This window comes from Cydia strobilella, chromosome Z (assembly GCF_947568885.1).
Source record: "Cydia strobilella chromosome Z, ilCydStro3.1, whole genome shotgun sequence".
NCBI classification, from domain to species: Eukaryota; Metazoa; Arthropoda; class Insecta; order Lepidoptera; family Tortricidae; genus Cydia; species Cydia strobilella.
Window position 1 is genome coordinate 34,104,364 of NC_086068.1, and position 25,761 is coordinate 34,130,124.

The 25,761-nt window shown below is 38.9% G+C and overlaps 1 protein-coding gene across 1 annotated transcript in view; it reads right to left on the bottom strand.

The window, feature by feature from the left end:
- Window positions 1–25,761, bottom strand: part of LOC134754485 (actin nucleation-promoting factor WASL-like) — a 62,822-nt gene that overhangs the window by 12,927 nt on the left and 24,134 nt on the right. Inside the window, exons 6-9 of the mRNA XM_063690819.1 lie at window positions 24,892–25,077; window positions 20,605–20,706; window positions 20,092–20,199; window positions 13,863–14,083 (exon numbers count right to left, since the gene is read on the bottom strand). Coding sequence (XP_063546889.1) covers window positions 13,863–14,083; window positions 20,092–20,199; window positions 20,605–20,706; window positions 24,892–25,077 — 617 coding nt within the window. The remainder of the gene's footprint in view (window positions 1–13,862; window positions 14,084–20,091; window positions 20,200–20,604; window positions 20,707–24,891; window positions 25,078–25,761) is intronic.

Here is a 25,761-nt window from a genome sequence, read left to right on the forward strand (position 1 = left end):
CAAGAAGAAATATCATAATTTTATAAAGGCGTCCAAGGACTCAAAGGTCTGCAAGACTGAACTTGTATGTATGTATGAGTATGTATTACTCATCCTCCTTATGAACCCTGGCAGTACCTAGTGGAACTTAGGTTTGGTGCAGCATAGGCACGCGCTATTTTGGTCATCCGACTGGCCTTGATGAGCACTTAGGAGAGCAGTAGTACCCTTTGATAGAGCTGATGCTGAACCCTGGCAGTACCTAGTGGATCTAAGCTTTGGTGCAACATAGGCACACGCTGTTTTAGTCATCCGACTCGTCTTGATGAGCACTTAGGTGAGCAGTACCCATGATAGAGATGATGCTGAACCCTGGCAGTACCTAGTGGAACTAAGGTTTGGTTGACATATCAGTAAAATTTGACAGATTGACAGTTTTTGTAATTTTTAGTGAAAATTATCTTTTTGGGATAGAATTTAGCACCAAGTAACATTGTTAAGTGTAGATTTATACAATCTGTCAAAATTGACATTTTGTGACAGTTTTGGATCCCAGATCGAAACGGCTTGTCCAATTTTGATAGGACCTTAAACATCTGTCAAAACTGTCAAAATTGACAGTTTTTGCCATTTTTAGTGAAAATTAACATGTTTTGTTAAAGTTTGGTACTAAGTGACATAGTTTAGTGTTGTTTGACATATCAGTCAAATTTGACCGATTGACCGTTTTTGTCATTTTCAGTGAAAATTATCTTTTTGGGATATAATTTAGCACCAAGTGACATTGTTAGGTGTAGATTTATACAATCTGACAAAATTGACATTTTGTGACATTTTGACATTTTTGGATCCCAAATCGAAACGGTTTGTCCGATTTTGATAGGACCTTCAGCATTAGTCATGGGATGGAAAAATTTAAACTGTCAAAATTGACAGTTTGACAGTTTTTGTAATTTTTAGTGAAAATTAACATGTTTTGTTAAAGTTTGGTACTAAGTGACATCACTAAAAAAGACAAAAACTGTCAAACTGTCAATTTTGACAGTTTTGACAGATGTGTCAAACTACATTTTCCATCCCATGACTAATGTTGAAGGTCCTATCAAAATCGGACAAACCGTTTCGATTTGGGATCCAAAAATGTCAAAATGTCACAAAAAGTCAATTTAGACAGATTGTATAAATCTACACTTAACAATGTCACTTGGTGCTAAATTATATCCCAAAAAGATAATTTTCACTGAAAATCACAAAAACTTTCAATCTGTCAAATTTGACTGATATGTCAAACAACACTAAACTATGTCACTTAGTACCAAACTTTAACAAAACATGTTAATTTTCACTAAAAATGGCAAAAACTGTCGAACTGTCAATTTTGACAGTTTTTGTAATTTTTAGTGAAAATTATCTTTTTGGGATAGAATTTAGCACCAAGTAACATTGTTAAGTGTAGATTTATACAATCTGTCAAAATTGACATTTTGTGACAGTTTTGGATCCCAGATCGAAACGGCTTGTCCAATTTTGATAGGACCTTAAACATCTGTCAAAACTGTCAAAATTGACAGTTTTTGCCATTTTTAGTGAAAATTAACATGTTTTGTTAAAGTTTGGTACTAAGTGACATAGTTTAGTGTTGTTTGACATATCAGTCAAATTTGACCGATTGACCGTTTTTGTCATTTTCAGTGAAAATTATCTTTTTGGGATATAATTTAGCACCAAGTGACATTGTTAGGTGTAGATTTATACAATCTGACAAAATTGACATTTTGTGACATTTTGACATTTTTGGATCCCAAATCGAAACGGTTTGTCCGATTTTGATAGGACCTTCAGCATTAGTCATGGGATGGAAAAATTTAAACTGTCAAAATTGACAGTTTGACAGTTTTTGTAATTTTTAGTGAAAATTAACATGTTTTGTTAAAGTTTGGTACTAAGTGACATCACTAAAAAAGACAAAAACTGTCAAACTGTCAATTTTGACAGTTTTGACAGATGTGTCAAACTACATTTTCCATCCCATGACTAATGTTGAAGGTCCTATCAAAATCGGACAAACCGTTTCGATTTGGGATCCAAAAATGTCAAAATGTCACAAAAAGTCAATTTAGACAGATTGTATAAATCTACACTTAACAATGTCACTTGGTGCTAAATTATATCCCAAAAAGATAATTTTCACTGAAAATCACAAAAACTTTCAATCTGTCAAATTTGACTGATATGTCAAACAACACTAAACTATGTCACTTAGTACCAAACTTTAACAAAACATGTTAATTTTCACTAAAAATGGCAAAAACTGTCGAACTGTCAATTTTGACAGTTTTGACAGATGTGTCAAACTACATTTTCCATCCCATGACTAATGTTGAAGGTCCTATTAAAATTGGACAAGCCGTTTCGATCTGGGATCCAAAACTGTCAAAAATGTCACAAAATGTCAATTTTGACAGATAGCATAAATCTACACTTAACAATGTTACTTGGTGCTAAATTCTATCCCAAAAAGATAATTTTCACTGAAAATGACAAAAACGGTCAATCGGTCAAATTTGACTGATATGTCAACCAAACCTTAGTTCCACTAGGTACTGCCAGGGTTCAGCATCAGCTCTATCATTGGTACTGCTCTCCGTAGTGCTCATCAAGACGATTCAAATGACCAAAACCGCGTATGTCTATGTTGCACCATGGTTGCACCAAACCTGAATTCCACTACGTAGTAGGTACTGCTACTACTGCCAGGGTTCAGTCAGGGTGTGGCGGGCTCGGGGGGGTCCGCTACAATACAGAATGAAAGCCGAGGAGGAAGGCGCGTCTTACCATCTGGCGCGCCTAGCGTGAAGGGCCTTCGGGCATTCGCGAAGGAGCCGCGCTCGTGGGTGGCTGCCGCCGGTGGGGTCGCGGATGACAAGCGCAAGCGTTCCTGTAACCCCACCAATAGGGCGGCGAGGCGGCATATGGGGTTTTTTTTAGTGGGTACACCGTGGGCCTCATTAGCCTAGACGGGAGTCCCACATAACCACTCGGGTCACCCCCCGCACCCGGGTGGTAACGTTAATGCAATTGAGAGTAATTCTAATTAATTTTTTGAAACTTTAATGGCCATTGAAGTTAATGGCCATTAACTTCAATGGCCATTAACGTCTCAAAAATTTAATTCGAATTAACTTTAATGCAATTGGTGCGTAATGCAATTGGTTAATGGCGGAACTAATGGTTAATGCAATTGATCAATGGTTAACTAGTGGCTCTGTGAGCTGTAGACCTCGCGAGCATAGCTTAAGATGGATGTGTCTAGGATGGTTTAAATAAGAGGGTAGAATAGCTATAGACAAAAGGTACTTTTTTCATACAATTTCCATTTCGGGAGAAAACGGTTTCGACTAACTAAATCTTAACAAATCACTGATTTTGATGTTGATCGCTTCAGCATAATATTTTCTAGGTTTATAAATTTCGCTTTGAAAATTATTGTGGCTTTTTAGTAGGTACATTACCATTAGTTGAACGCTATGAAACTATTGATACTGGATAGGAATGGAATCGATTGGCATAAAAAATAGCATGTGAAAAATAAGTTTTCATTTCATACAAATTGTATGGGAAAAGTTTTCCTCGATTTGTGGCTTTCCTAGGCGAAGTTTTTTATGGTCCCATACAAGCTTTTGATCGTGGATAGGAATGGGATCGATTGGCATCAAAAAAACATGGGAAAAGGCTATTAGGGACACAGCCGCAGTGGTTGACGTGAAACGTGGCGTGGAAAAGTTATTGCGAAGACCGCATAGGGCCGCTTAGGGACCTAATAGCGTAAAGCAGGCGCCCTGTATGTAAGACTTGATTGTTGAGCTTTGCCCTACCCTACAGTGAAAAGCTTGTAGGTAAGAGAAAAAGGGCGCCGCAGGCATTTGTCAAAAATGATCTTTTTATGCATCCTGTAGGTACCTATGTTTTTTCCAAAATCGGTAAACCCCAATCTTCATTACTTTGAAATTGAGGGAAGGTTTTCTATGACCATTTTCACGTAGCAGCACGGGATCTGGTAGTTGCCCTCACTGACCCAAACCACCCTGTATACCTGGCTGATTTTTTAATTTCTAAAAGTATTGAAATGCTTAGTAGTGGAGATATATTGGAGGGAGCCACACGAAATTAAGCATCAAGCAAGTGCGGGTCGGACTCGCCCACCGAGGGTTCCGTACGTTTTAGTATTTGTTCCAATAGCGGCAACAGAAATACATCATTTATGAAAATTTCAACTGTCTAGCTATCACGGTTCATTAGACACAGCCTGGTGACATGCAGACGGAGAGACGGACAGAGGATTTGGATAAGGAACCCTAAAAATCGGCCCGTTTCGACCTCACGATGTCACCACATATCGAGCAAATTAGGCACTACTTAGCTAGGTCACCTGTGTTAAAGTGACATCTTTGTTAGTTATTATTAAACTTAACTTCACCATCTTGTTTAACATGGATGATCACTCACATGGACAGGCGTTGGGCAAAATTTTCTCAATTTTTATTGAATTTTTCAATAATATTATTGAATAATTGGCTCCATAAACCGGCTCAGACAAACGAATCTATACTACCTAAACCTCAAAGTTTATAGTGCAAAAAATTTACGTATTTTAAGAGAAACACTGTAAATAAAATTATATGAAATTCGGAATAAGGAGAACCACTTAAATCTAAATAAATGTATGGCTCCGCGGTTAAGAACACTAGAAAATTAAAATAAAAAAACATATGTTTTAGGTCTAGTTAAATAAAAGCTTGTAAAAATGAAACGAATACGCTTAGCCCGCGCTTGATCAATCAATAATATTATTTTCTAGATCTGGAAAGAGAGAGAAGAGCGACGGCAGTGAGAGGCAACATGCTCGCCCGCAGGTTCGCACGGTGTAACAAAGCAGTTAAATTGACGCTCTTTAGAGCCTACTGCCAGACTTTCTACACGAGCAGCCTGTGGGTGAGGTTTACACAACGGATTGGGCGTTCAATATAATAACATCTTGAGGATGCTGTTGCGGCTGCCGAAGCACTGCAGCGCGTCCGGCATGTTCGCTGAGGCGCAAGTAGATGACTTTTTCGCCATTAGGAGGAAAAGAATCGCCTCCATGCTGAGACGGGTGCGCGGCAGCAGCAACAGTCTGCTCAGGGTGTTGGCCGAGCGCCTCGACTGCCCTGTTACGAAGTTTTGGGTGGAGGTGGCCATTGGGAGAGCGAAATAAAGCTTGCCAACCTGCGCTCCTGGTCTCCGAGTGGCCACGTCTAACCAAATACCTAGCTTTTAGTTTTTACTTAGAGATAAATATTTTTTAGTTGTAATATTATTAATTAATTTAGTACTTAACATAGTTTTTAGGTTTTTTTTATACTAACACCGTTATGGATCAATGCAGATCTGAAATAAACGATTTTTATTTTTTTTATTTTATTTATTCATTTTCATTTTTTTAAAATAGAAAAATATAAAATAAATAAAAAAAACAATACGAAATTTAAGTGAATAAAAATACAAAAAGTTATGCAGCAGCATACAATTACCGGGGATCGAACCAGGGACCACCCGTTGCAAACGATAAAAGCGATTGTTTGCAAAACACGCCACGCTAGTTCTTATATTAGCTGACGAAATACAGCTACTCTTTCTCGAGTATAAACTAAACATCTAAATACCGCCAAAACCAGCAATACAAAATTTCTGCATTTTTTGCCGTTTAATCTGTAAACATATCTCTAAAAGAAAATACTGTTATGATATCCATACGACAATTTGTTTGGGCGCGAGCTATCACGACTCCGCCATTTTGAAAAATTTCCAAAAACCGGGTCGACAAAAAAATTATATTTAATCATAGAATTTGGTCACAAAATTTCACGAGAATCGGTTGAGAATTGCGACCTGTAGAGGAGAACATCCGGACATACAAAAGCAAAATGCGCGAGTCAAACCGTAGACCTTCGCTACGCTTCGGTCAATTAAAATTAACAATTACGGCCAACACTGCTGCATACAGTCAGGTCAGCAGCAGAAGTTACTAAGCGGATTAATTTTTTTGTATGTTTTTTTTTTTAATCTATCGTGTGTGGTATCATACGAAAGGGCTTTTTGAGGCGATTCTAAAAATATACCACATCATTACATTTCAGCCATTCTTTTTTAAATTAAAACAAAAAGAATTTTCAAAACATACCAAGTTTGGGCTCCTCCAGATACGATATGGCATATGGCTGATTTTTTTTGTATAATATACCACAAATGATACGTGATATCCTCATATCTAACCCCAAGAAAGCAATTCTAAAAACAATATCATTAACATTTTTATTTAATTTTTCAATTTTACAAAGTGACACAGTTCTACTTCAATACCTATTTAACGAGACTTATGGAACTGTACTGCAGATACGGTGCATATTAGTAATCATAAAGGTGTTTGACGATCCTTTTGTGAATTCTTATTATTAAGTTTGACATATCTATAATAATTCAATGTTTTTAAGAATAATAATAACTGCATCAATAAATTGCTCTGATATTTAGATTAAGGTAATATTTAAAACTTGACAATTTAAAAGTGCTTGTTGCTAGGCCTATTTGAATAAAGATTATATTGACTTTGACTTTGACTAAAATGATACGTAATATCCATATATCCAACGGGAAATACCTCTTAACCTTTAACTGCGCCTTTTCATCGGTTGTGTCAAAAACGAAACAAACTATACCAACTGATTGGACTCTAATAAAAAAAGACACCGGTCATAATCTCAAATCAATCCCGGATAAAACCTTTGATAAAATTAAACATGACGAATCAATTATCACGGATCCGAATACCATTGCGGATTTATTTAATGATAATTTAGTCGGTTCAACAAATCTAAATAAGGGAACAAATGGGTCTTACTCTTATCCATATCGTATAGAATCAGTAATTTCCAGCATATTTTTAAACCTTGTGAGCCAAGATGAAGTTTATAAATATATAATGTGTTTACGTAATACTAATTCTGTGGGCTTTGACCAAATACCTACTGCTATATTAAAATACTCAGCTCTAGTCATAACACCTGTGCTGACTCATTTTATTAACATGTCTTTTGAGCGGGGTATATTTCCGGAGAAATTAAAAATCTCCGTCATCAAACCTCTATACAAAAAAGGAGATAAGCAAAATATTGAGAATTACATACCCATAGCCCTACTTTCCGTCATATCTAAAGTCTTCGAAGAAACCATGCACACCCGTATCGTAAGCTTGATTAATAAATTCAATGTCTTAAAACCAGAGCAATATGGGTTTCAAAAGGGAAAATCCACTACATTAGCGGTTTTCAGCTTAGTCCATAAGATATTAGAACACGTAGATAAGAAAGTGCCATGCCCATGTATTTTTTTCGACATGAGTAAGGCATTTGATTTCGTAGAGCATAACTTACTTCTTTTTAAGTGTCACCAATATGGTCTTTGAGATAAAATCCATGAATGGCTGAAAAGTTATCTTAGCGATAGAACACAACATGTTGAAATAAGTACTCTTTCCGATAAAAATGAACTGTGTTCGGTAAAATCCAAATACAGAGATAATAGAGTAGGCGTCCCGCAGGGAAGCATCTTAGGCCCATTACTTTTCTTAATTTATATTAACGACTTACCTGACGTATCAAATCACGATTGCACTTTATTTGCAGATGACATTTCTTTGATAGTACCCCTTAATGATAATTATAATAATGAAGAATATAATAATGACATAAACAATACTATTTATGCAATAATTAAATGGCTTAAATGTAATAATTTGAATGTAAATATTAATAAAACCACTTATGTGCAATTTCACAACATATATGGCAAAAACCGGGACCTAAAAGTTGAATATGATGGTAAAACTTTAGTAGAGAATAACCAAGTGCCATTTCTTGGAATACTTTTAGATGATAAGTGCTCTTAGAAATCGCACATCGACAAAATATGTGGAAGAACAAATAGCTTTGCCTATGCTCTTTGGCGTCTGACTAAAGTACCAAATAGACAAACTGCTATTCAAGCATATCATGGCTTCATTTGCTCGATACTTAGATACGGGATTTTGATATGGGGTAACTAGGTGCTATAAATAAACTTTTTATCGCACAAAAACAATGCATACGCAATATTTGTGATGTACGACAGCATGTATCTTGTAAACCTTTATTCAAAGAGCTTAAACTTTTAACATTGTCATCACTGTACATCTATGAAATGTGTGTTTTTGTGAAGACAAATCCAAATCTATTTAAAAAAGTGTGTGTTGTGTGGAATTTTAATACCCGTTACCCAGATAACTTGTATTTGCCGAAAATAAAAACGAAATTATTTAAGAACAGTTGCTATCCGATGGCCATTAGATTATTCAATGCTCTTCCGAATAATCTCAAAAACTTGTCCTTAAGGGAACTGAAAAGAAAACTTTCACAATGGTTGCTAGAGGAATGTTTCTACTCTGTTAACGAATTCCTGAAGAGAAATGAAATTGCCCGTAGCTTTTAAGTACCTATTATGTTACTGAATGTATTGTATATAGATTCGTAATAATAGTTTAAGTTATACTAGAATAAGTATTAATATTTGCATGTCTTAAATTGACAAAGCATGTGAAACTCTCTTCTGTTGTAAATACCTTTGTAACCATGTTTTAAGCAAATAAATTTCTGATTTCTGAAGTAGAACTGTGTCACTTAATGCCTTTACGGCTAGAATACGCTACCTTGCTACAAGGGACCGTAATTGAAAAAGACGCATGGTGCTTATGCGTCAGCTTTAGTTTATATGCGTAATAGACACCTGGTTGTTTTTTGTTCATAATAGTAGTTTATGCAACTGATGCATAATGAAAGGCCTTAAAACACAAGTGTGGTTTTATGAAACGAGCGCTAGCGAGTTTCATAATAGAATCACACGTAGTGATGGGAAATTGCCGAGAATATTACCGATTGAGAGAATATTCTCGGTAATGTTACGGAAACATTTCCAAAACTGGCAATTTATCTAAAAGCGCGTGTTTTTTGTATAGAAACTAGATTTTTTCTAATGATGAAATATTTTAGAAACACAAGGTTCCTTATCCTTACGTTGAAACAAGGATCATTTCACTTGAATTTCATGAATTTTTCGTAAATTTCCATAAAATGCCGAAAAATTCTCATAAATTGCAAGGAAATTTCTATGTTAATTTATGTTTTATTTTAGAAATATGGTATATAAATAACATTTCTGTATGTTGTTTCTTGCAAAAAAATGCTTAAAAAATGCATTTTAGTGATTGGCATATATTTAAGTGCTAGTTTTGTTAAATCAAATTATAACAGCATGTGAACGCATCAATTAGTCCCCTCGATGAGATTGATTTCTTCAAAAGTTCATTGTTGAGGTCACATAATATTCCTAGTTATCTACAAACTTTTTTTTTGGTACAATAGTGGTACCGTCAAAAGGACATAACTGCCGTAAGTTTCTTTAGAACATACGCTCTTCTTGTACACACGTTTCCTTAGATTTTTTGAAGATTCTTAAATTTTATACAAGTATAAGAAAGCAAAACAAATAGAGCTAGAAAAAAGAAGAAGAAGTTTAGCTAGAAAAATAATGAAAAACTAGGAAACTGTTGATTCAGGTTCATAATCTCTTAAGACTTTTTGTTCGATTATCTCCCAAAGTATTTATTTAAGCAAAAAATGATCTTAAATACCTTGAAATCATTTTTAAAACCCTATTGATTAATGGGGCACAAATTTATGTACGTTAATTTTTCTATTAAATTTAAATTTTCAAAATATTCCTATCCCTAAGTTAGAAACCCTTTTAGGTATGTATTATATTTTTCATTTGTAATATTACTAATTAACTCTTTTGACAGCTCTACTCACTAAGAAAAGTGCAATATAATCATCAAAAAATGTAAATTTCCCTATTTTTCACGTCAGGAGAATATTGCGGAAATATTCTCAGTAAATTACGTTACCGAAAGTTTCCCTTAAAGGAAACTTTCCGCTCGCCCATCACTAATCACACGAGTGTTTTAAGGCCTAATTATGTACAGTTGCATACACTACTTTATCTACACACATATCATTAGTACTCTAAAGGCTGGCGTCCACTAGGCTCGCCGAGTCGAATCGAATCGAATCGCAATAATTCGCCTCCTATATTTTTTATGCAACTGCGTCCATTAAAGAAGAGCCGCGGCGCGCCGATTCGAATCTCCCGCGCGCATTGCTCGTCAGGCGAATTTCTGCGGCTACGCGTTTCGACTCGACTCGGCGCGCCTCAGTGGACGCGGGGTAGCGGATGAGTACGGGTGGTTTCGTTTTGGAGTTTACGTACTTTCGGAAGTTTCGGATCTAGGTTCAAGATGAACGAAGAATTATTAATAAATAAATAATAAATATCATTTCTTCTTCTTCAGTCGGTCCCTCAATACTGAGGATCGTGACATCATGTCCTTCTGCTGAAGACCAGGTTCCTCCATAGGGTTCTGTTCCTCGCCAAGCGCATGGCCTCGTGCAGTTTTAGTTGCATAGGTGCCGTAATTTGAGCACACCATCTAGTGGGAGGAGGGCCCTGAGGTCTCGTGCCTTAAACTTTGCCCGTCATTATTACTCTTTCCAGGCTATCTGGAGAACGACGTGAGAGGTGTCCGAAGTAAGTAAGCATTTGGTCCTGGCATATTGTTGACAGCCGGCGTTTTATGCGCAGCTCTTCCAGTATGGACTAATTGGTACGCATTGCCGTTAACGGTATTCGTAAAAGCCGGCGCCAACACCACATCTCAAACGCGTTGATACGCTTGGTCAAATTGGCTCGGATGGTCCATGTCTCCATACCATACAGAAAGATTGGGAAAACGAGAGAACGCATCTTCGTCTGTCTTAATATACTACGATCTTTCCAAATCTTATCTAGCCGAGCCATAGCTTCCTTCGCTATTTGAATCCTCCGGATAATTCCCCCGTCACAGCTACCATCGCTAGATATAAGTGAGCCGAGGTAGGTGAAGATCTTTTAGTTCTAAGCTTCGTCGAGGAGGTATTTTCCGATACACAAACATCAGCTTGGTCTTAGCATGGTTGAAGTGAAGTCCTAATTTGATGCTTTCGGCTTCTATTCGTCTGAACAATCGACTCATCTCCTCCTGATCGGAAGCCAAGAGCGTTGTGTCGTCAGCATAGCGTAGGTTGCATATCGTCTTCCCACCAATCGATATGCCGCCGTCCCAGTTCTCGATGGCCTTGCGTTAAAAAAATCATTTATTTCAGACTAAAAGGTCCATACGTGGTTAGTAAACATTACAATCTTATTACATACTAGTGTTAGTACCGCATAAAAACTAAAACTAAAAGCTAGACGGCGAGTGCATGCAGCCCCCGCCAACGGTTGAGCTTGGGGCCATTTTCGCGCTCCATGAACACGCCCAGAATGCTGTTGGGGCTGCCGCGCAGGCGACGCATCCGTGAAGCGCACCTCTTGCGCATTATCGCCGCAAAGCTGTCAACTTGTGCCTCCGCAAACATACCAAAGGCACTACAAAATCGCGGCAACCCCATCAACACCCGGAACGCGTTATTATATTGGACGCGTAGGCCGTTGTATGCCCTCTGCTTATAGTTGGTCCACAGGCTGCATGTGTAGAATGACGAGCCGAAGATATTCCGCTTCTTGTTTATATCGTGGACCCAGTGTTTGTGCACTCGTCGCTTTCTTGTTCTCTCGCACTCTTCTTCTTCAAGAAGAAATTGAAACAATAACATTTCTTCGTCCGAACTATCCATCATAGACAAACTGTACAAGCACGACCTCAGCACAGACGCCCGTGACTTCGACTCGCTTCGATTGTCTGTGATGAACGCACACGGAAAAAATGTGACTCGATTCAACGAGGCTCGATTCGACGCGATTCGGCTTTAATGGACGCCAGCCTTAAGATGTGTTCAGAAGCCGTAGGGAAATGACCTGCATTGCTACTAGTGCTACCTGTAAAATATCTATGACTATAGATATTAAAATAATGCAATAAAAATAAATTTGAACAAATACAGAAACAAACTACTCATATTTTCAACTAAAATGTAAATTACAAAGAACTTTTCACAATTCTACTTTCGTAACACCAAACAACCAACAAAGTCAACAAACAAAAATTTCAACAGTAATGGCGGCAATTCGATCCTCCACCAAGACGAATGTTTATTTTTTATTATAGAAAAACGAATGAAGTCCCTATTCTCGTGTCACTCGAGATCAAAAGTCGTGCGGTTTATATTAAAAACATACTGAATTGACGTTTCTTATCGATAACTGTTTTAATATCTATGGATACTAGAATAGAGACCCACTTCAGTTCCGACAGCTGTTCTAAATTGAAACTCATAACCTTACAAAAATCTATAATGTAATAACTATGTAATAACATTAAAGTACAGATTTTACCTACTACCACAGATAAGAAAGTTCTCATAGTAAAATTGGTTGTAATAATGCTGGTCATATCCTACGGTTTCTGAACGCATTATAGAGCACTAACGATATGTGCGTATATAAAATGTATTATCGATTCCGGCGTATTTTGGGGCTTGAAGAAACAAGCACGTATTTTTCGCACTCGTTCGACGGTCTGTAGTTGGTTATCTTCATGACCTTTGTCTGTTATGACAGCGCGCCGGCTAAGCGATGGACGTTAGGTTTTTGTTACTCTCCATCCCTCGCTGGCGCTGGCGTTAAGGGGGGACCTATTTGCGTTCGGCTGTGCTGGACGGGATCCGTAGGTTTTGCCAGCGGAGGCCTGCGTAAAGGTGTGACTACTGGTGCGGCGGTCAGCAAGCTACTCGTAGTGCGCGGCCGGGGGCCGGAAGCGAGCGCTGCGTAGCTGGGTGCCGACGTCTGAGCTCCAGTGGCGGGAGGTGTCGATGTGTGTGTTGGTTTTATTACCTCGCTCGTACGTCGATGACTTACATGGCTGGTTTTTGGGGGTGTAGGTGCGTTCGTCTCTGACGTCTTGGCACTTGTGTCAAAGATAGATATAACTCCGTAATAGACGGATACAGTCTAAGGAAAAAACAAGCCTCGAAAATCAAGAAAATTTTATTCTCGATCAGAGGGCGCTACTGGCTTTGGCCTACTGTCGTATAGATGGCGTTGACGGTTTCGCTTATTATTTAACAATTTAAACGCATATCAGTGAAAGAACATGGGTCAAAATCATAAAAATTATTAATGCAAATAAAAAAAAAACATTTATCCATATTTAAACATTTTATCGTATTTTTATAAATCTTCATTTTTAGTTTTAAGGTGTGTCGATAGATGGCAGTGAATTTACTGTGGTTACAAAATCTACTATGACAGTACCGCTCTATCTTATTATATCCTCTTTGCTTGTGTCTATAACCGATAATTCTGCGGTGCAATTATCTCCATCTTGGGTTTTGGGTTCAAGTTGGGTTCAATGTAGGAACTATAGCATGCAAAAGGGATTGCACCTTACCTCGGCAATACTAGTTAGTATCATGTAGGAACAATAGCATGCAAAAGGGATTGCACCTTACCTCGGCAATACTCGTTAGTATCATGTAGGAACAATAGCATGTAAAAGGGATTGCACCTTACCTCGGCAATACTAGTTAGTATCATGTAGGAACAATAGCATGCAAAAGGGATTGCACCTTACCTCAGCAATACTAGTTCATGTAGGAACTATAGTATGCACAAGGTTGCTTTCCACCTGTCCAATGTGCATTGCGTCTCACTCTCTCACTAAGCAAATTGTGAGATGCAAATTGGACAGGTATAATACCGGCCTTAGATATAAAACTCACCTTTAAAGCCTTGTTTCCACTGCGAATGCTTTCCATGAGCGCGGCTCGTGCGTCTAGTGGCACCGTAGCGTCTGGCGGGCCGGGCGGTGCTGGCGGTGCTGGCGGCGCGGGCGGTGCGGGCGGCGCGGGCGGCGCGGGCGGCGGTGGCGGCGGCGCGCCTGCCGGTGACTGCGTCGGCGGCGGCGGCGGCGGCGGCACCGCCGGCGGACCACTCGACGGCGCTAAACACATAGTTATCACCTTAAGGTATATACTTTTTAGGGTTCCGTACCTAAAGGGTAAAAACGGGACCCTATTACTAAGACTCCGCTGTCCGTCTGTCTGTCACCAGGCTGTATCTCATGAACCGTAATAGCTAGACAGTTGAAATTTTCAATGTATTTCTGTTGCTGCTATAACAACAAATACTAAAAAGTACGCAACCCTCGGTGCGCGAATCCAACTGGCACTTAGCCGGTTTTTATTTAAGTAATATGATTGGATTTACAATAGGATTAAGGATAACAAGTAAAATCGATTGAGATCTTCTTAACTATTCATGCATGTTGCTAATTACAGTTAATTACAGTTAATTAGCAACATGCATGCTACCCTTGAAGCGGTAGTGTTTCCGTTGGTGGTTCTCTCGCTGGTGTGAACCAGTGCTGTTTTGGTTATACTATTTCTTAATTTGACTTCATCGTACAGATTAAGACACTGGTATTAGTACAGCGGCCAGAAGGCCTAAAACACCATTCGATGTGACTGTACAGTATACTACCGACAAGTGGTAAAGTGGTATCGTTGTGTTCGGTAGACTCTACTGAGTACGAAATAACAACTTGTCACTTTCTAAGAGTGTGGGGGGGATAACTGTGACGTCACTAAATCGACAGTACAAAGTTTTTAACGTTTTTCTTTTAAACATACCCACCAAATGAAAGGGCATTGTGAGTAGATTACAAATATATAACATAGTCTAACATTTTCACTAGTTGGTCTAACAAATGTAATGTATGCTTACAGTAATGAACCCAAAGTCTCATTAAAACTTAATAACATTAATATAAATAGCATGGGAAAAATAATAAACAAAATTAATGAAAACAAAAGAAAATAAATTAAGAGCAAAGGACATCAAATTCCTAACCATGGAAATAACACCTGTGCTGACACACTTGGCTAATCAATGTATAACTCACTCCCTTTACCCTGACAAACTAAAGGTAGGTGTAATCCGCCCAATACACAAAAAAGGAAGCCTAGCCAACACTAACAATTATAGACCCATAACAATATTATCAGTCATAGATAAAGTAATAGAAAAATACATAGGCAGTAAGCTTAACGATTTTTTGTCAAATAACGATATTATTCATGATAGGCAGTTCGGTTTTCAAAAAGGTAAAATCACTACTCAATTGCTTGCACAATTCACTGATGAAGTAAACCAGCACTTAAATGACAGGAAGCAGGTGGTAGTAGTCATGATAGATTTTAGCAAAGCATTTGATACTCTGAATCACGAGATATTGTACAAAAAGCTGCAGCGAAGTGGTATACAGGGGCCCACACTGAACTGGTTCAAGCAGTACCACCAGCACAGATTTAACACTGTTAGCATTGCCGGAGAGCAAAGTGACCTCCTCCAATCCCACCACGGCACAGCGCAGGGATCAATTTTGGGGCCGACGGAGTACCTAATCTATGTTAATGATATGATCAATATATTCCAAACAGCCTCGGTATACCAGTTCGCTGATGACACATGTTTATTAATTGCTAATACAGATATAAGAGTGGCGGAGTGTCAAATGCAGAGCGAGTTCAACATACTATGTAAATGGGCTCATGATGTGGGCCTGTCTATAAACTATAGCAAAACTAAAGTAATGCACATCTATTCACCATATGTTAAAATTTGTGATACACCCAAAATCGTGGCCCATGACCATGCTTGCATGCACATAGCGAAGTCCTACTGTAGCGGTAAATGTGAGTCGTTGGAGGTTGTCAACAACCATACTTATTTGGGATTGAAAATTGATACCTCGTTTAATTGGGGACCGCATATCGATAATGTATGCAACAGGCTTAGGGCTATCCTCAGCAATCTTTGTATAATTAAACATAAAAATGCCATATAACATTCTCCGATTATTGTATATTGCTCTGGCCGATTCCATAATTAACTATGGCATATCCAGCTATGGGCGAACCTATAAAACTTATTTACTAAGAATCCATAAACTTCAGATTAGAATATTAAAAACTATAGTTCCGCTAAAAATAAAGCAACAATATAGAAATAATTATGAAAACTTGTTTAATTACTGCAGGGTACTAAGTGTGTATGATAAGGCTAAACTGGCTGTAATCCTGGAATACAAGCATCGTTTGGGAGAGCTGAATAGATATAGTTGACAAAATAACCTTCGCAGTTTACCCAATGAATCTAATTTCATGACTACTAAGAATAATAATGTATATGGTAATAGGACTTGGTCCTCATACGTGCCAAAAACTCTAAACAGCTTTCCCAGAGATGTAATTGAAGATATAATTAAGAAACCTAGTAATATTAAGGCTATTGTTAAAAAAGCGCTGATAAACATAAATGTATAAATGTGTAAAATATTTAATTAAAATTTAATAATGTAAGCAGGGGTTGCATCCCCATATCCCTTAGCCCATATAATCTTAAAAATATAAGATTGGAGCTAGGAATGTTGTAATTCTTGTTCTTTATAAAAAAATAAACAGTTAATTTTTTTTTTATTTTTTTTTAATAATTAGAAAATGTTCAAAAATTACACAATTCAGAGTTGATTTTCAACTGCTCTAAATTGAATATGGCTGTATGGATTAGTCCAAATATTATACAATATGACTGTGAATATCCTTTTTATCATGTATAAAAATAATAAACCAGATATATCGGGGGTTGTTTAAAGTGAAGTCGCCCTTGGGACCTACTTGATGCGATGTTAAGCCACATCATGTTCAGTTCACTCCTCGTGTGTCAGCTGGCTCGATTGCCAATATTATAAGGAAAATGACAAAGGGTAAGTCCCCTGGACATGATGGGCTTAGCATTGAACACTTGCAATATGCAGGAGCCCATATATCTCGTGTCTTGTCTCTGTTATTCAATGTATGTGTGAGTCATTCATATCTCCCTCCAGAAATGCTGCGAACTATAGTTGTACCATGCAATTGTCAAGAACAGGACAGGTGTTATCTCGGATGGGAGTTGGAACTACAGGCCGATATCGCTGGCGACCATCCTGGGCTGGCTAAGGTGTTTGACAGCATGCTCAACTCACATTTAGATAAGTACTTGAAGTTAAACGACGCCCAATTTGGCTTCAGAGCGGGACTCTCTACTGAATGTGCTATCCTGAGCTTAAAGCATGCAGTCAAATATTACACGGACAGGAGGACGCCGGTGCACGCCTGCTTTTTGGACCTGTCCAAGGCATTTGACCTTGTATCGTATAACATCCTCTAGGAGAAGATGGAAAGCGTGGGGGTACCTCCTGGGGGTACCTCGTTAATATATTCCGATACGGTTGGTACGGTAATCAGGTTAACCCGGTCAGGCTCTGGTGGGCCGGAGAACTGTCTAAACCATATGGATTGCATTGTGTTGTGGAGTGAGACAGGGAGGACTGTCCTCCCCTGGCCTGTTCAACCTTTATGTGAACGCACTCATAGAGGAACGCAGTAGCACGCGTGTCGGCTGCCATATTGGTGATACGTGTGTCAACAATATCAGTTATACAGACGATATGGTGTTGCTGGCGCCCTCTGTGGGTGCACTAAGGAAGCTTCTGGCTATTTGTGAACGTTACGCAAAGGCACATGGGCTGTTATATAATTGTAAGAAAACAGAACTCATGATCTTTAAGGCTGGTAACAAATGTCCTACAGACATCCCTCGCATAACTTTGAACGGGTCATTAATACGGAGAGTGAAGCAATTTAAATACCTTGGACATTTTGTTACAGAAAACCTTAGCGATGATGTAGATATGGAGCGTGAACGCAGAGCGTTGTCCGTTAGGGCTAATATGTTGGCTCGTAGGTTCGCCAAGTGTTCGGACGCAGTAAAAATAACACTTTTTAAAGCATACTGCACGGCTATGTACGCGGGCAGCCTATGGGTCAATTACAGCCAAAAGTCGTACAACGCTCTGCGAGTCCAATATAATAACGGGTTCAGAGCGTTGTTGAGACTGCCTCGCTTCTGCAGCGCGTCTACGATGTTCGCTGAAGCTCGTACTGATAGTTTTCAAGCTATCCAGCGAAAGAAGGTAGCATCACTGTTAAGCAGACTGCGAGGCAGTAACAATCGTATTCTGAAGACTGTACCTGACAGGTTTGACTGTCCCAAAATATTTGGGTTAGCCAAGCTTGTCAAAACAAATTTAGAATATAAGTTTTAAATTATAGGTACATTAGAATTTATTTATTACTAACATTAATTTTTAAGATTTCTTATAAATAATTTAATGTACTAACAAAAAAAATGGATCATTTGTTATCCGACAATAAAGAAATTTAATTTAATATCAAAAAATAAGAAAAGTACATCAAGTTGAATAACACTATAATTTTCTGTTATACTATACCAAAATTAATACGTACATTTTTTTTTTTTTACTAGCCCATTATGGTGTCCCACTGCTGGGCAAAGGCCTCTCCCCTTGTCTTCCACGACTCCCGATATAGTGCCTCCTCCGGCCAGTTGTTGAGAAAGGTGTCTAGGTCGTCCCGCCATCTCCGTCTGGGCCTGCCGGGTCCGCGCCCTTCTTCTGGCATCCATTTGGTGGCTATGCTAGGCCATCTGTCTGGATGCATGCGGCAGACGTGACCGGCCCAGTCCCATTTGAGCCTAGCAGTCTTCTCACCGACGTCAGCAATGCGGGTTTTTGCGCGCAGCGTGGTGTTCCGGATACGATCGGTCCTCTTCACACCTAAAATGCTGCGCTCAATAGCCCGTTGGCATACCTTCAACTTGGACTTCTGACTCTCTGTGAGTGACCATGTTTGAGCACCGTAGGTTAGGACGGGCAGGATACACATGTCGACGAGTTTTCGCTTCAGTGACAGTGGAAGGCTACCCTTCATCAGCTCTTTCATGGACCAGTAGCTCTTCCAGGCGTTTTCGACACGGCGCTCGATTTCTTTGTCTTGCCTGTTGCTGAAAGAGACTAACTGGCCCAAGTAAATATACTCGTCAACATAGTGTATAGTCTGCCCGTCTGCCGTAACCGTACGTTTCCTGCTGTTGGTCATCACTTGAGTTTTGGTTCGATTCATTTGAAGTCCAACTTGAAGGCTTGCATTGCTCAGGTCTTGGAGCATTACCTGAAGTTCTGCAGCGGAATGGGCAAAGAGACCGATGTCATCGGCGAAGCGAAGGTTTGATAACTTCCTGTCACCGATGACCACTCCTCTATCCTGCCAGGAAGCTGCTAGGCTCTTGAAGATTTCTTCCAGGGTGCTTGTAAATAATTTCGGAGACAACGGGTCACCCTGCTTGACACCTCGCTGTATTTGGAACGATGGACCGGATGACTGTAGCTTAACGTCCGCTGTACTATTGTTGTATATGGCTTTAATGAGATTTATATAGGTGGAATTAATACCTTGATTTTCGAGTGCAGTTACTATGGCGGAATGTGTAACGCTGTCAAAAGCTTTGGTGTAGTCCACAAATGCTAATACGTACATTAGAACAGAAAATTATACTGATATTCAAGTTCATGTACTTTTCTTATTTTTGGATATATCTGGTTAATTATTTTTATAAATGATAAAAAGGATATTCACAGTCATATTGTATAATATTTGGACTAATCCATTCAGCCATATTCAATTTAGAGCAGTTCAAAATCAACTCTGAATTGTGAAATTTTTGATCATTTTCTAATTATTTGTTAGACCAACTAGTGAAAATGTTAGACTATGTTATATATTTGTAATCTACTCACAATGCCCTTTCATTTGGTGGGTATGTTTAAAAGAAAAACGTTAAAAACTTTGTACTGTCGATTTAGTGACGTCACAGTTATCCCCCCCACACTCTTAGAAAGTGACAAGTTGTTATTTCGTACTCAGTAGAGTCTACCGAACACAACGATACCACTTGTCTGTAGTATACTACTGTACAGTCACATCTAATGGTGTATTAGGCCACCTGGCCGCTGTACTACTCGTATATAGTTAATGTAAGTACACTTACGCTGAATTGGTCTCGGCGGCGGCGGGTTGCGGGAGGCGGCGGGCGGCGGCGGCGGCGGCGGCACGGCGCGCGCCGGCGGCGGCGGGGGCGGCGGGGGCGCGCGTGAAGCTGCACAACATAATTACGCTCTATATTAGGACAAGGCCCGTTTTCTTCACGTTCGGAGATTGCAAAACGTTTCCAAAAGCTACATTCAAAACACTGTTTTCTTCAACCAATATTATATGGCAGAGGTTGTATAACAGTTAGGGAATGCAAACCGGTTCTTGGAAAAATCGGTTACGGTTATTTTTCGATCATAACCGATTTTATAACCGGTTATTGCATTCCCTAATAACAATCTTCTGCAGTAGCGATCCTTGAATCAAAACTGTGTGTGCTTCATCTTTCTATTAACGGTAGAGGTAGAGTGCCAAAAAAGTGTACACTAAGGTAGTTTATAGATATTGTATGTTCTTAATTGCTACGGCTGCGTTGCGTTGCACAATGCGTCGGGATAGAAGTGGTACTCACGCGGCTGGGGTGGGTGCGGAGGCGCGGGGCTGCGGTGCGGCACGGGCGGCGCGGGCGCCGACGGGGCCGGCGACGGCGCGCCGCGCCCATACCCTCCACCACCTAAACAAACGAAAGGGAAATGGTCTTTGAATTTGCATATAAATAGGGTAATTCCGGGGTAGATGGCCATAAGGGCGAGATTGCCCATCGAAATATTTCATGGTGCTGATGGCTAGATGTCGCTAATTCTTGTTTATATTAGTACGCTTCACGTCATCAATGTGGCCAAAATTTGGGGAGAAAAATTGTAAAAGTACGTAAAACCCTTGTTCATTGTTTTGACTAGTGGAAACATTTTTAGAGGGTTCTTATTTTACATGGTGGTGATGCTGTGAGTGTCTTATTGTAATGGTGTTATTTGCTTTTGGTGCAAAGTATACGGTTGTAGTTTTGTTGTTGTGTTCTTGTGTTTGTTCTAACCTAAATATCACGAGCCTCTTCTCCTCCATGATTGCATTGAATGCGCTGTCTGCTGGTATTATTATTAGGTGGCCTAACCTAACCTAAACGGGGTGTTGAGAACGCAACAGACACTTATATACATATACTTAAATGAAGAGTTATATTATGGCCAGAGATCGGTCCGTGGGGGGCGGGGGTGAGCTATTTTTACGTCATTAATGTCATGTAGATATTAATATGGATAAGGTATCCATAAAAAAATATTAAAAGAAGAAAAACTGAAATGATTACACTTAAATGAAAATTAAATTTTCTGTGCTATTGCAATAAATAACTACATTCTTTTCTATATTTTCAATTTTTAATAAGTTTCGCCTTGAGTTTAATAATCATTTATAGATAGAAATAGTACATTACTGCAGGCGCCAGGAAAGAAGGGCTTGCCGGCTGAGTAGGTATACTAGGTATAGACGGCCGACCGTAGGGAGGCAGGATAGTGATACGAAGCCGGCAAGCCCTTTTCACGGCCAGGCATGTATAGTGCTTTTCTCAAACATATGCAATGAAATAAAGAAATACACCACTAAAAAAAAAAACAAATTTCTCCTTCGACTTTGGCGGCAACAAATTATGAACTGCTAATTCTGCCTCCGCCCTCAATTGCGACGGAGTACAGTTAATTTCTTCGTCGCTATAATCATCGGAACACATTGAAATTTTATTTATAAATATCAATCACAAATATAAAATCCAGCTACTCGACAAAAGTTTTTTAATTTTCCCTCCAATCCCTACATAATGTTTTTTTTACGGACGTCGTGCGTATTTCGCGTGTGTAGTGTTCGAATAGACCTTATTAGGGTTATTATACACAACCTGATATAGTTAGTCAAACCAAATTGTCAGTAAATAAGAACAAAAAAAAATACTATACTCATCCTTTTCTTTTGGGTGCTAGTACTAGTGTAAGACAAAGATAGTATGATTCTCTCTGTCTATGTTTGAAATGAGACAGTCCTTTGACAAACTATAAATGCAGAGGATTTTAAATATTGTCTATGGTCTCTGGTGACTTATTCGCACGAGCATTCGCTAATCAGAGAAATCGACTCCACACTCGCGTTCGCGGCTTCGCGCCGCGTAGTATGGAGCGGACTATACAGATTAGTATACTAAATATCAGTTCGTGTGTAATAAGCGTTAACGCGGATATTTTTGGTCCGATAACCATTCAGCCACTAGAAAAAATTTAAAAAATATAATTCAGCTGTTTAGCCTGTTCATAAACACAGACGCCATGTTTACATTAAAATTTAAAAAAAAAATACTTCCCGGCCTAGGACTTCAATTTCGTATGAAATGCCTTTACAGTTCTCTCGAGTTGCTCCGCCCGAAACGTGATACTTTGAAGCCTGTTTTGACGCACATAAGGACGATATTTCATTGCATGTTTGAGAAAATAGTTATTTGTTATACAAGGGTGCAAAGTTGTATTTTACCCGCGAGTGTGGAATTGAAACCCGAGCAAGTGAAAGGATTCTATAGTTGAACCACGAGCGAAGCGAGTGATTCTAAAATAGAATCCTGAGCGTAGCGAGTGGTTTCAACACACGAGAAGTAAAATACATTTGCACCCGTGTGTAACACAAAACTTTTCCCCTCACTATAGCGAGGAAAGTGCAACATCCACAGGCGTTAGATCATCTTCATCACTGAAATCACTCATTTTTTTACGATAATACGATATTATAACAGAAAACTCTGGAAGTTGTGTATTTTTACGTGTCGGAGTGGGTGAGAAATTTTTTGTTGACAATGTTGACATTTCTGACGATGCGTTTTGAAATTGCATCGACTCAACTTGTGCGTTCAGATTTACATTCAAGATCATTTAAAAAAACAAATGTTTCTAATGGAATTTAAAGTTTATGACTTAAAATTATTAAATAAAGCTAAATTTGGTATTTTTTATTAAATTCTCAGACCATTTATTTAATGATAATTAATATTGAACGAACCATTATTATGAGCATTTACGTTTTGTTATCTGTCAAAAGCTACTTAAACACGCTCCATCCAAGGTCAAATTACTTTCCCCACTAGTGGATAAAATGCGTTTTTCCCCGCTTGTTTTAAAAGATAAAAGACGGCTTTCTGAGCTAGTGAGGGGAAAAGATCTTTTTAATACAGTTACTCAAAAAGTGCTACTTTACGTAGCTGTTTAGCGAGCGGAAAGTTGGTATTCGCGAACTAGTGCTTTTTACTTTTTCAATTTTTTTAAATTTATAGTTGTTCCAATTCATGACTACTTATTGATGAGTGTTAATATTAGTTTACTTTCCTTTAAACGTCGTATTCAACGTAAAAACTTACTGTTAATGTAAGAATACGAAAAAAATACATATTTCATATTTTATTACTTACCTCTTCATCATTATGACACGTTTATTTTTTAATATTGAATATTGAAAAACCGTTCTTAATAAGTTGTCTGAATGGAACGTAATAGAGGGATTTGGAAGGTAGAGGTAGGAATAGCTGCCAAAACGCCTGTCAAAGAAGAGGCGTTTTTTTTCTTACTGCAAGCATGTTTTAAGTTTCCAAAGTTTTTATTCCTTACTTGTTGTTTTTATTATTTTTTCGCAACTGTATTAAAAACGTCGTTCGATACACGTGCGGAAATGTCATTCTTCACTCGTCCCGAGTCTTGCCACGAGCCGTAGGCTATATCTCGGTACTCGTGAAGTGATGACATACTTCCGCACTAGCATCGAAACGTACTATTCTACATCCACTGAAGTAAATGGAGTGATGGCCATTTGTACATTTTTTTTGTTTTTGGAACATTTTTTCAAGCTGATCACAATAGAAACATTTTTTTGTTTCTTTCATTTTCGAAAGTCGATTGATCAAAATTTATGAAGGAATGAAGATTTCTTTAATAGGGAATAATACGAGAAACTCTGCGCAGGGGGCGCCACTTCAACAATCTGAGGGTCTATCGCAAAACAAGAAAATCGTAATTTCGGATTGTCGATTTCCGGTAGGTCCTCTGTAAACAAATTGCCTTGGTGCATCAATGTGATATTTTATTATCTCTGAAAACTTGTCAAAAAACTGTGAAAGACACAGTACGTATGCACTCTGGTGGCAGAACAGTAATACCCCCCTATTGTATGTAAACTTATTTTTTTATCGCGTTCTAAAAAAACTATGGCCAACTACCCCGGAATTACCCTAGATGATTTAAGAGTGACACTAAAACAGTGTTGATCCCTTCAGTGCCAGAATGTGCTTTCTTTGAATGGGTTTAAGAGACTATCAATACCTAAAATGCGCACACTGTCGATTTGTATCGGTGTAAATACAAAGTGGGGTATTTGTGTAATATTACTCGTTAACGGTTTACGTATTAATGTTTAGTGAAATTGTGATTTTAATTGCAGACCCATAAGTTAAAAAAATAAAGACAGAAACGTATAATGGTGATTATAAGACCAATCTTTGCAAGTATTTTGTATCGAGCCGATTTCGTTCAATCGTGTATCTAGTAGGGCCATGGTCTTTGAAAAATAATCAATATTAACTACTTTTTTTTTGCTTTACTAAAACAAATAGTCTTTCTTAAAAAACTCCTTAAGTAACATCAATTTCAAGGATATTGGGTGTTGACAGCCACTTAACTGCTCGTAATAGGAGTGTTCATTAGTAATGTAAAATAACTAATTGCATGCGAATCCGCAGGGCGCGGCGGTCCGGTGTGTGAGCGGAGCGAAACATCCCTGTAGGTATAATAAGAAGTTGTGTGTGTGTGTGTGTGTGTGTGTGCGTGTAGTGGGTGACCTGGTGGCGCGGGCGCGGGGTCAGGCTTGTGCAGCTCCTCCTTGACGGCGTCGACGCCGCCGTGCTCGTTGATGAAGTCGTAGATGAACTGGCGCGTGCTGGAGTCCTCAAGCTGCGATGCGGACACGCCCGCCATCGAGAAGAACGACCGCATCTCCTCCTCCGGCAGGTTGTCCAAGTCAAAACCTGCAACAAACACCCACCACTATCATTCTTTACCTAGCGTTTAGCTATCACCACACCCCGGGCGTGCAACCACTGTACAGCACTGTAACAAGACTTACTGCAGCCTGCTTATCGGCGCGAACCAGGGATGTTGAGGATGCACATGTTTTGACATCCGCGGATGCGGATGTGGAAATTTAAAGGCTCACATCCGCGGATGCGAATATGTCAAAAAAAAATACCGGAGATGATTCATTTTCCTTGTACTGCCACTTGACCGCTGAACAAGTTGAACTGATCCGGGTGCATAGATTAATGGTGTTTCTTTTTGATGAAGTGGTTGTAAGTTCCTTCCGATAATATGATAAACATTGAGCTTTCTCACGATCATGTTCTTTTTTTTTTTTAAATAAGTTCAAATCGCACTTTGCGCCGGCGCTGCCACTGGTTTTATTCACCCTAAACGAAACACTCACCGCAAAACAGAATATATGCAATATACAACTTGTATTTATAATTTATTTAACAACACTACTCATATAACACCCTTCGCCCTACTGCGGCCGTGCGGCGTTCCCCAGGGTTCGTTTTTAGCTGTATGTGTGTGCCTGGTCCAGGTAACCGATTTACCTAAAATCGTAAATGATGAAATGTACTGTCCGCGCGCGAATTCCGTGCACGGCTAAGGAACGTTAAGGCCCATTT